This window comes from Stegodyphus dumicola, chromosome 8 (assembly GCF_044657685.1).
Source record: "Stegodyphus dumicola isolate Sdum_Otavi_A_Nest chromosome 8, ASM4465768v1".
NCBI lineage: Eukaryota > Metazoa > Arthropoda > Arachnida > Araneae > Eresidae > Stegodyphus > Stegodyphus dumicola.
The window spans coordinates 6,793,288-6,806,136 of record NC_140775.1 but is presented as its reverse complement, the minus strand read 5'-3'; the positions used below and the strand labels follow the sequence as shown (position 1 = coordinate 6,806,136).

The 12,849-nt window shown below is 29.4% G+C and overlaps 1 protein-coding gene across 1 annotated transcript in view; it reads left to right on the top strand.

Moving 5' to 3' along the window:
- Idh3a (isocitrate dehydrogenase [NAD] subunit alpha, mitochondrial) overlaps positions 1–9,078 on the top strand; it is a 47,440-nt gene extending 38,362 nt beyond the window's left edge. Inside the window, exons 9-10 of the mRNA XM_035356044.2 lie at positions 293–445; positions 5,962–9,078. Of these exons, the coding sequence (XP_035211935.1) occupies positions 293–445; positions 5,962–6,042 (234 nt within the window). The 3' untranslated portion in view covers positions 6,043–9,078. The remainder of the gene's footprint in view (positions 1–292; positions 446–5,961) is intronic.
- Positions 9,079–12,849: the final 3,771 nt, after the last annotated feature.

Sequence of the window (12,849 nt, the reverse complement as noted above, 5' to 3'; positions counted from 1 at the left end):
TGGGGGGAAAATTCCTTGTCAGAACAGTCTGTTGCTGTGCATCTGGAAATTTGGTGATTTTAGATCAAATTATCTGCATAGTTTTTCATTCTTATGCTTGTAAATTTGATGGTTTTTTATTGTAAATATAATACTTTAAAATTATATTCTGTATGCAGTTTTTCTTTTCCCTTTTTTACATATATTTATATTTAAAAAAAAAATAACTGAATTGTTTAATATTTCTCTTTTGCTAAATTTATTATTTTTATGTGTTTTATTATGGTGTGATTAAAGAATTCATATGTTAAAGGTCCATGGAACTGCACCAGATATTGCAGGACAAGATAAAGCTAATCCAACTGCCCTACTTTTAAGTGCAATCATGATGTTGCGGCATATGAACTTAGGCAGCCATGCTGATAAAATTTCCCAAGCATGTTTTGAAACAATCAAGGAGGGCAAGGTATAAATATATGCATATTTTATATATTATATTAAATTCTGATGCCTGGTTTCTTTCAAATAGTATATAATATCTCTTAACCTTTTTGTGACTGGTGTATCATACATGCATCAACCACCATCTGTATCACAGCGGCAGGTGTTCATATATGAATCACTGTTTAAACAGACTGTTAGGGCGGGTGTATTGCATATTTGGATAGAACATTTAAATCTTTTTTGTCACTAGATGAAGCCTTGTTTTCATTATAAAGGAATTTATAAAGACTGGGGAACCTTCATTCAGTTGTAGTATGTTTTTATTGTTATTTTGTTTCATAATCAAATTGGAAATCATAGGTAGAATAATGCAAATAAACAGAGCTGATATAAATACACAGGGATGTGCTGGATGTTTCTGAAAACTTTTGTTTTTATTTCTGGCGATATAGGATCATATGTCTTATTGTTTTAGAAGTTTTATTCATTCCTCTTAAAGTTTGGCTAGTACTGAGGCAAATATTTTGTGTATGGTTTAGTGAAACTCTGTTTTATACTTCAAATGGCAAGGGAAATATAATGATAAAGTTTCCAAAGTAATTCTAATAATTCCTTGAGTGTTTGACTTGTAAATGTACCAAGAATTGGAACAACTGGACCATAAATTTAGTCTATGCAAATTTTGTCCCAAAGTTAGGCTTAGCACACAAATTGCATATGACAACAAGACAGTGCAGCACATCAGCATGCTCTCCCAAGAGAGTGGTTCAGTAACTGTTGCAAAACAGTTAATAACATTAGATACTGCTAATGAAATTTTTAGTGTATAAAGCATTTAAGTGCAGTTTTGGTTTATAATAAGCATTTTAATGTTATGTATTGAAAGAATTTTAAGCTATCTGAATTTAGTATGGGTAAAAAATAATAATATATAAAGGTCTGTTTAACTTCAAGTAACCTTATCATTTTTCAAAGTAAGTAGTAAAAGTAAGTATTTCAAAGTAAGTAAGACTGAATTTATTCTAAGCAAAATAACGAAGAGAAGAATGGACTCAATTGTTTAATTAAAATATGAAAGCTATCTACTTAAATGAAAGAGAAGGGGGCCAGCAGAAATGCTTTTGCATGGTAGTAAGCATATACAGTCAAAAGTCTTTAATCCGGACTCGTAAGTGCTTCGGCGATTCCGGATTATAGATCACGTTTAAATCTGGTAAGATGGCATGCAGAAATTATAAAATTAAAAATATGATCATAATTTATGAAATAAAGAACAATTATGATCTAAAGGGTATCAAAATTAAAAAAAAAAAAAGCTTAATATTTATTTGTTTACTTTATTAAACATTTCTTTCAACGTGTGCATGCATAAAGCATACATTACGCATAGTCGAAATTAGAAAATTGCAACCAGAAAACTATTTGATGTGTATTCGTGATATTTATAATGAATTTGATTTAAATCATATCGGAGTAGATCGAGATGAAATACTACATTTAGTAATGAACTATAAGCCTAATAAAATAAAAACATCTGCCCTGAAGTTAAGGATAGTGCTGACAGATCAACTTCCAGTTCATTGCGCGCCGCAACGTTCCCCTCCTCCGCAGAGCAGCGTGAAATTGATAAACAGATTTCGGAATGGTTAGAGAAACAAAGGATATGCCTTTATCCACTTTTTGTTTGATGGACATCAAAACATGCTTTCGCTTTGTAGATCCTTTGGCAGTATCCAGCATCGGAAATTCTATCTGACATAATCGAAAGCTCAAGCTTACTTTTATAAAATTGCTCTAACAGTCTGCAAAAAATAATAAGTCAGATCCAGTTCGAAGATTAAGGAACAACGCAATCTGCAACATTAACCAAAATAGATAATTAGATAATTTTAGCTTAGCTTATACCGTCCATTATACATTAAATGCATGTGCGTTGACGCATACGCAGAAAGTTTGTAGCTTTGAGGTCCGGATTATAGATCATTCCGGATTATGGCCGTCTGGATTAATGACTTTTGACTGTATTAGAAAATGGGTGATTCCGCTGTTCCGTGGAAATTATTTGGAATTTTCAAGCATTCAGGTGCTGAAAATAAGTTTTTACCGAAATTAGGTTGAAAGAGCTTGAAAAAAAGCACTATATTATTTTGATTAAATATTCCAATACAGATATGTGTATGATTATATTTTAGTTATTATATCCACGAGAAATTTTCACACTTTCATTAAATATGATTTTCATTTCTTAGTTTCAAAATAGTCATGAACTCTCTTAAGCTAACAGAATAAATGAAGAAGCTTTCGTGAGACTTATTTCTGTTATCCCACATCTTTCACTATTTTGAACATACATAATTTAAAAATATTAATCACACCATTAACTATGCAACTCTTTCCATATATATTTGCCAAGTATGTTCTTAACTTTGTGGTTCTTTATTAAAATTAACTAACTTATCAATTGACAAATGAGAATCATCAAAACTGCAATATATAGGAAAAGCTCGACTATCTGGAAATCTTGGAAAATGGCAAATTCCAGATAATGAAGAGCATGAAAAATCAAATCATGGTACAGTGGTAGCCAAAATTGTGGACACTTTTGGAAATTTTTATGTTTTTGAACTTTGTATGCTTATAGAAAATGTTACGTTTCGTAAAATGCAAACTTGCATATATCATTTTAAAGAGAATTTATTACTGAATTCAATACAAAACACAAAATTCAATTATTTGCAATACAAAAAGTTATATGTTCTTTAATATAAATAAAAAAACACAGTTATGAAGTGGTTTGTAATGTCTAACTTTCCTGGCCAATCACTTTTCTTGTTCTGAGAACCAATCAAATGTTAGTAACTGCCAGTAGAAGCTGACATCATGTTTACACTTGAAACAATTTATTATTTTGCTTTGTTCTGTAGAAGGAGGACCTGTTTCTTATACACTGCAATTACAAGTAGGAATTTTTGTAAAAATTTTTAATATTTAGTCAAGAAGCAATGACATCAAATAAAAGAGTAGATTGGAAACCTAGAAAGAGATGTAATGTTATTGTGTTACGAGAAAGTGGTCTTTCCTATGGTGAAATTGCAAGACAAGTGGGTGGTTCAGTGACTACATCTGGAGTCCGAAAGTTTTGTTTACGTCATCAGGAGACAAATTCAATAAAAAACAAAGAAGGAAAAGGCAAAAAAATGTGCACCACATCTATTGATGACAGAAGAATAAAAAGACTATGTCTCCAAGATAGAAAAATGTCATCAGCGGCCATCAGAAGTGATCTGAATGATGCTGGTGTTTCTGTCAGTTCAAGAACAATCAGGAGAAGATTAACAGATTTTTGACTGAGAGGTAGATTTCCACGAAAAAAAGCCTTATCTTAATTTTCAGCAACGAAAAAAAGACTACAGTGGGCAAAGGAACACATTAATTGGACAGATGATCAGTGGTCACAAGTTATATGGAGTAATGAAGCTAAGATATCGTTATTCGGTAGTGATGGGCGAAAATATGTAAGACGTAGAATAGGAGAAGAGCTACATCCGGACTGCATTCAAGCAACTGTGAAGAACCCAGTTAGTGTTATGATTTGGTCATGCATGTCAGCAGATGGTATTGGTCGCCTTCATGTCATCGATGGGACACTGAATGTCAGAAAATACATTGACACTATTCTAGAACCAAAACTTCTACCTTCCATCAGAGATCTCTTTCCCAACAATGCTTCGTTTATTTTTCAGCAGGATTCTGCTCCTTGCCACACAGCCAAAATATTGAAAGAGTGGTTTCGTGCAAAGAGCATTAAATTGTTGTCATGGCCAGGAAACAGTCCTGACCTCAATCCTATTGAAAATTTGTGGCACCGTTCGAAAACTCTTGTCCGAATGAGGCGCCCTTCAAATGAAAGTGAACTAATTGAGGCTATAATTGTTTCCTGGCATCATGTAATAACGAAAGAAGAGCTTAAAACTCTTGTCAGCTCAATGAAATGTCGATGTGAAGCTGTAATAAAAAATAAAGGGTACCCTACTAAGTACTGATAACTCACTGCAATCATCACAATCTAATGTATATCGATAACTATTATCGTTTAACTTTTTTTCTATTGCAAATAATTGAATTTTGTGTTTTGTATTGAATTAAGTAATAAATTTTCTTTAAAATGCTATATAGAAGTTTGCATTTTGTGAAACGTAACGTTTTCTATAAGCATACAAAGTTCAAAAACATAAAAATTTCCAAAAGTGTCCACAATTTTGGCCACCACTGTAAAAAAGCCAAATGGATGGAAGAAAAAATTTCTAATAAAGAATCGTATTTGTTATCAACTTCAATGTCAAGTGCCTACAAACAAATCATGTGAGATTACAAAAGAAAAAAGGGCATTTTTAAATATAAACAGTGAAATAAAACATCCTATTTGATTACGAAATTCCATCAACCATAAAAATTGCTGGAGGCTTCACCAAACTTGTGCTGCAGAAGTCTGAAGGAATAGATCGCTCTTTATTGAGTTAATCAACACATACACATTACTGATATAGTATATAAAAAATTTATATCGCCTGTCATATTTTTCACATTTTATATCATTTATGCATTTTCACACAGGAAGTTACACTTCTTGATATGAGGATCTTCTGAATTTGAAATACTTTGCGTGTTCTTCTGTTGAAGACAAGTCCCAAATTTTAATCATTTTTTCCAAAAATAAAATCAAGTTATCGAGAATTAATCAGGTTTGCCAAAGCATTATGTCACGCTTATCCATTATTGGAACTAAATTGCACTATTTTCACACTATTTTTTGGTTGGATTCAAATCCTCTTCATAACTAGTCCTATTCCATGCTTAATAACAGAGTTACAAATATCTTATATGCCTAATTTTACATTTAAAAAAGTTCTAAAATTCATAAATATTTTGGTTATTTGAATGGCAGATAGTTAGGCTTTTATTGTACTAACATTCAATAGCTTTTACATTCTGTTTGCACAGAATAGAAATACAGCATTTGATACATTAATTTGTTAATAATATTGCATAAAGAATTGGAAGTACTTGATAGAGGTTAAGTAAACCTGATTATTGCAAATTTTACATGTGTTAGAATCTTGCTGTGTATCACATCAATACTAAATTATTGCATATTTTGTGAAATTAGAAGAAACTGTTGATGTTTTCATGTTTCATTCTGCTCTATAAGATCTGCGATATCTGTTTCTGCTATGAATACATGCATATTCAATTTTTTAGTCCTCCCCCTAAATAGTAATTGAAATATTATTATGTAGAATTTTCATAATAGGTATTATATGAATAATGTTATTTAGAAATTGGGTTTGGGAAATTTATTTGGGAAGGTGGGATTAAGTTATATGCAAAGTACAAAACAGCTTTATATAAGGGCTTGAATATGCTGTTTCTGAATTGTATGAGAAAACTTGGAAAATCAGCTAACCATACATGAAGTTTTGTTGTAGGATTTTGAAACTAGTAGTACGTTATTTTATTAAATTAAAATTTTATTTTTAGGTGAGAACAGCTGATCTTGGTGGCTCTGCAAAGTGTTCTGAATTCACTGAGGAAATTTGTTCCAAAATTTGTGCATTATAGGCTGATATTAACTGCATGTATTTATTAGTGGTCCGGTCAAAAATATGACGTCAATGGCATCATTTTATTGGTGTTGCAAAATGTAGAATTATAGAGTCAGTTATTTGATGGATTTTATGTAGAAAAATTACATTCTAGAAGTGATAGAAAATGTCTATTCACATTAATTTTAACAAATTTTGAAATACATTTTCAAAAAGCAATGTCTTTTGCTGTGAAAAACAATGAAATAAACTTGAATAAAAGTAATTTATTTTATAAATTTATATGTATAATAAAATCACTGGCATCTTTGTATAAATGCAATTTCAGTTCAAATAAGTGTTTTGTCTGTTATTACAGTACTAATATCCAACAATTGTTTGAAAAATGTTTAACTTCCATATATAAGAAATTTGACATTTTAAGAATAAATGTACATTACAAAAAGAGTTTTGTTTGAATGAATTTCAAATTTGTTTTCAAACAAATTTGAGTTTGCTATTCTAAAACTGATAAATAACTTGGTATGTATATGCTGTTTCAAAAATGCATTAATGATGATGTTATTAGAATAAAATAAACCTTGTTACTTGATACAAAAAGTAATTTGATGAAGAATATTTTTTACTTCTTATTAATATGATTTAAGTATTATTTTTTATATATCCAGTTACAACTCAGTGGCATAGCTAGAGGGAGCAGTCTACAACAAATAACCTTTTCGTTCACTACTTTTATCTCTCTAAGGGGCATGTATTCATATCATGAATATGTGAATACATTGTTACATACCTGTGTATAAGGTAAACCACATAAGGTAGCCAGCCTTGTATAAGGTAAACCACATAAGGAGATAAATTTGGTGTTTGAAATTTATCTCCAGGTTCAACTACTAATATTTAGTAACCTTATCCTCTCAATGAGTGGTGAGGTGAAGAACCAACAAATGCTATATGAAAATGAATTGAGGAAAAAATTGTTTTTAGACTAAATGCAGTAGTCAAAGAAATATCAAAGAGACTTCAATAGCTTCACTTTCTTTCTGTGTCTTCTTTATTAAAATTTTTTATTGGAAAATATGAATGGCAATTAAACTATGTTCTTAATGATACAGAATAGAGGAATTCCACACTGAGAGAGTTTTGTTTCAATTTTTCTCACATTTGCTGCAAGCATTGCATTTTGTGAGAACTACTTTCCTAAATACAAATCAGTTAAGAAGCACCTAAGATCTAAACGCGAGTACTTTGTTTTTAATAAATACTGTAATGTTTAGAGAAGAGCTATTAGAATGATTAAAAAAACTTCTATAATGTCACTGAAAATTTTGCTAGCAGAGAAACAAGCAAAATAGCACTTTAAAATGTTGGAATTAGTTTTATGTAAAAAGTAATACACTTACATTTATTTCTGTATGTATAGTTTTGACATTTTATAGAATTGATTTTTTAGTATACATTGAGAGGGGTGGGTAAAAGTTCTAGCTATGTCACTATTAAAACTACATTAAGTAATATCTGATCTTTCCATTAGATCCATCTTACTTCGATAAATTTTCAAATTTTATCAAGCATCATATATTACAGGTGAGAAACTAGCTATATTTAACTCTCTGTTTTTGAGATCACATGTGTTATATGTGTATAAGTATACTTTGATCCCAATACAGAAAATAGTATATGGCTGTTTGCAATCTTATTTGAATAAAAAGAATTAATATTTTAAGAATACATGCTTTTTTTTTTTTTTTTTTTTTTTCCCCAAAGAGAAAGAACCCTCATGCCTTTGTATTTGTAAAAGATTAACTAAGAGTATTTTAAATGTAATATGTGATACTATTCTGAGGATGATTCTATTGGTAAAAGTAAAAATGTTTCAAATTTAATGTAATTGTAACTGATGAATGAAGGAAAACTGCCTCTTTTTAATCATGAAAATATACTTTTAAACTTAATTTGCTATAGGAGGGAAAGCTTAAAATATTTCTAAAATTTTACTGCATTTCTCTCAAGATTTTTTTTTTTTAAGTTGTGTAACCAGTTTGCTGTTTGTTTATAAATGAAAAATTAAGTATCAGGTGTAAATATACATGGAATAATATATTATATCATAAAATTCTCATTTTACAAGTAAATCCTATAAGAAATGAGGTAGCATAAACCAGGTGTACCACCAAAGATATTATTTATTGTCATGCATTTCTGTAATTTTTATAATCACCCATTGAGCAAAGAGCTTAATTCAGATACAATTAAGATTTTTATAGGAAATGTAATTATTAATAAACCAATGATAAGTTCATTATTTTTGTTGAATTGTGTTAATTGTTTGTATAAATAATTGATGGATTGTAAAAAGAAAACTGTTCTTCCAAAGATTTATTTTATTTTTTACCGAAATTGGATTATAGAATAAAAGCAAATAATAATAAAATTCTAAGTAACAGGGTAAGTGTGTTTTTTCATCCTATATTTAGTGCTGCTGTGGAATTGTATGGTTAGTATACTTGTGTACATTTATCTTCAAAATTTTATTTAAATGTTTTAATTGTGTATGTCCTATTTATTTAAAAAAAGAAGCTGATTGAATGTCAGTAAACTAGTCTTGAATAATACTCGGACTTTTTTGTTATGAACATCGTTTCACAATACAGTTCTTTATTTTCTATCTCTATATGAAATAAATTGTTTATAAATTTATAATTGTTAGACTATTTTCTTGGTCCTAATTTAAGCAATTTTAGTATTATTTAAAACAGAAAATGTTGTTATATCTTAGATTTGCTTTGAAGTGTTTTAATGGTATAATATTCACTTTATATTGTGCATTTGGTGAACAATTAGATACTTCATATCTATCAAAAAAATGATTAAAATTGTTGCTGTTAAAAATTGATATTACATTAAAAAAATTCAAATTTTATATAAGCTAAAATTATCCTAGTTTTTGATGTTATGCATAAGCCTTTTGTATAAAAAAACTTCTAGAAAATGTTCTACATATGAATGTTGAATTACTGAACAGAATAAATACAACCTCCTCTTCTGTGTTCAATTATGTGCTCTTTTTTTATTATATATATATATATATATATATTATATTTTCAGTCATAAAATATTGTGCAAAATGCCTGAAAATCAAAGAACATATTTGGTAGATTTAGGAATAGTATAGAACTTAAAACTCCATGATGTGAAATGTTTAAATAGTCATGTGAAAAAATTATAATACATTCAAAAATTATAGAGCATTTTTCCCCTAAAAATATATTTTTATTAAAGAAGTTTAAAAAAAAATGCTGAAACAAAAATAGTGCACAAAATAAAACAAACACTAAGAAAAGAATGCAGAAAGAAGACTAAAACCGGAAATTTTTGGTAAAAGGGAAACTGTAATAAAAATTTATGATTACAGTTTTATTTCATGTAGCAAAAACAGAACTCCATTTTGTGAAAAGATTTTTTATATTTCATCCAGAACAATGGACATCTAATTTTTTACCTTGCTCAAAATGTATATAAATACAGTTATACAATATAGAATTAAAATGCATCTATTAGTAAATTTTATTCATAGATAATTTTAAAGTTTGAAGGTAGAACTTTTGCTAATTATCCATTTTAGAATTAATGTGATAAATCGTAATTCTTTTTTAAATTTAACTTCTATGCAATTATCCCCTACTGCATAAAATTTTGATTTTGCAAAAATTCCAGAGAAGTTTTTTCTTTTTTAAAAAAACAAGTGAAAGTATGGTTTTTTATGCAATAATAACTATAAGTATAAATGTAATGATTATATAGATAAAATGATCAGCTGTTTGCATTCTATGTGTCACTACTGAATCTTATACCACTTTAACCCTCTGGCTGATCATCCCGCGATTTTCACGGGCAATTCAAATGTAGCAAAATCTGCTCATACTGCGATTTCCACGGGTATGTGTTTTGCTTCCTTTATTGAGGAGCGGATCCCGTTTTTTCCCCTGTTTAACCACTGGAATAAATTATATACAGTATTAGATGTTTAGGTTATGCTTTGGCCAACAGATATCATTAATTGTCCATTAAATTGTGCCGTTTGAAGGCAGGTGGTATTACCGCTCAAACTCTACTTTTTGCTGCTTTTTTCTTAGAAAAATGGTTGCTAGAAAACATTCGGCGATTATCTTGATTATTTAAATTAATTATTAATTAGATTGATTGATTAATTGAATCTGGTGCAAAGTCTGTGAAGTTGGACTTTGCCTTGAACTCTGTTTTGAACTCTATCATACTAAACTGTATTTCTAAGATATTTTCCCATCAGTGCTTTATATTTCCTTAAATTTTATATATTTTACATTTTTATATTATGCAATAAATAGAAATTAACTGTAGAAATTGGTTTCTCTGGCAACTTAGTTTCTCATGATAAAAATCTATATAAAAAATATTTTCTAGAAAGGAAATATGCATTTTTAAATTCTTTAATATATATATATATAGATTTAAAATATGCAAAAACAAAATTACATAATTTTTGAAGCGATTTCGGTCCACAAATTGAGCAGTCAGAGGGTTAAAATTCCAGCCTTCCTGTACGTGAATTTTCATGATCTCTAGACTTCCAGTAAAATTTATTCACTAAGCATAAAATAAGTGTGAGCCAGTTTCATTTAAATCCTATACAAAAGATTCTTTCTTTGGAAGATACTCACGTGTGTTGCAGTATTGCATTAAATAAATACCTATCACTCAACTTGATGCTTATCATCATTCCTACCATTTGGAAGGTGAAACTAATCTGTCGTGTGTTATAGTTATTTATTTAAGATGTACTTTTACCATATTAATCTTGCTTTTATTTTAGAAATAATGAAAAAATTCAAAAATATAGAAAAATGGCATATTTTTAGAAAATTATAACATTGGGATAAAATGCAGCAAAGTGCCAAATTAAAAAAATATATATGATAGTTGAAAGAATCAATTATAGGAAACAAATCTAACACATATGAATTAAAATTAATTTATGTATATATATATATATGTATATATGTATATAGGGTGTTTCAGCAAATCAGTTACAAACTTTCAACACAGTGAGAAAGTACACCTAAACGATGGAAAATCACATAGCAGTGCATGGTTGAAAAGGCTTTCCTGGCGTGGTGGTAACAAAAACTACTAGAAAGGAAGAACATGAACAGAGTGAGAAAACATGTTTATTATGCTTAGTACAGCAGAAAGAAATAAGAACAAAAATATACGATTGCCATCAAAGGTATTCAAAATTACTTTTGAAAAGTATCCTCAACATGGGATCGACTGGAGTGGTCTGGTACGTTGCCCAGCAAGGTCGCCACACCTCACTTGCATTGACTACTTCTTCTGGGGTACGTCAAGATATTGGTGTATGAAATTCTCATTTGAATGGATGAGGAACTTGTTGCACACATCATGACAGCTGCTGGGGAAGTCTGGGGCATGTTTGGTATTTTCTTCCAGAATGTCAGATCTTCAATGTCCCAGAGATGTGAGGCCTGCATTAGGGCCCGGAGTCATAATATCAGACACCTTCTTTGATGATGATTGTTGTCCGTTTTCTCTTTTATTTCTTTATTTCTGCTGTACTAAGCATAATAAACATGTTTCCTCACCCTGTTCATGTTCTTCCTTTCTTGTGGTTTGTGTTATCACTACCACGCCAGGAAAGCCTTTTCGACCATGCACTGCTATGTGATTTTCCATCATCTAGGTATACTCTATCTCTCCTGAAAGTTTGTAACTGATTTTCTGAAACATTCTCTATATTATAAATTACCCGATTTATATATATAGATAGAGATAAGCAATTGTAGACATTTATTAATGTTGTGTATCTTAAACGGGTGATACCTGTTATCCAACTAAAAAAAATGATGGTAAATCTTCCATAATTCTTGTTAAGAAGTTCTCAAAGGGCATTCTGACAAAGACTATAGAAAATGTTTTGAAATTTTTTGAAGTTATGCAAATATAGAGAGAAGTAGTACATGGATTATAAATCTTCAACATGATAGTGCCATTTACATCACCTGTGTTATCTAAAACTCATATGATATAGATTAAACTAGAAATGACATAGTCCAGAGAAAGTTGTTATAAGCAATTACTATTTTTAGAAAAGAGGGAAAATGTCCAAATTAAAATGAAGAATTAAGGGACTGTTGCTAATTTATTAATTTCATTTATATATTCTCTATCTTCGACATATAATAATAATAAAAAAATAAAAATAAAAAAAACTTTCTATGACTTACTCATGGAAGTGTAGTCAGAAATTATACTTTTTTTTTTTTTTTTTTTGCAAAAATATTTATTAGATAATATCCCCACATACCTGAATGATGATATGCTTCATATTCCTCAGCAGTGTTAAACCATGTTTCTGTATTTGGAATTTCTAAAACAATTGGTTGCAACATATAGTGCAAAGCAGCACAAGTATCTCATATTATGAGCATATTAAAGCAAATGATAAACTTGTCATTAAATCTCCTGTGGCAAGAAACCTTAAACATATAAAGAAAGAGTTTAAAGTCAAATATATATATATATTGGCATATAAATTTATATTAGTATATTTACAACTCACAAAATAAATTATTTATTAATCGTGAAACTACTTTTTTCTCTCCCATAAAACAATACCTGAAACACATCGGGATTTTTTGACATATTCTCATAAATGGAATATAAACCAGGGGGCCATACATCTATGCATTGTTAGCTTCTATTGTTTTATGTCAGTTACTGTTTTTTTCTAAAAGTATTTTCAAATCTTTATTTTTCTGTTGCCATT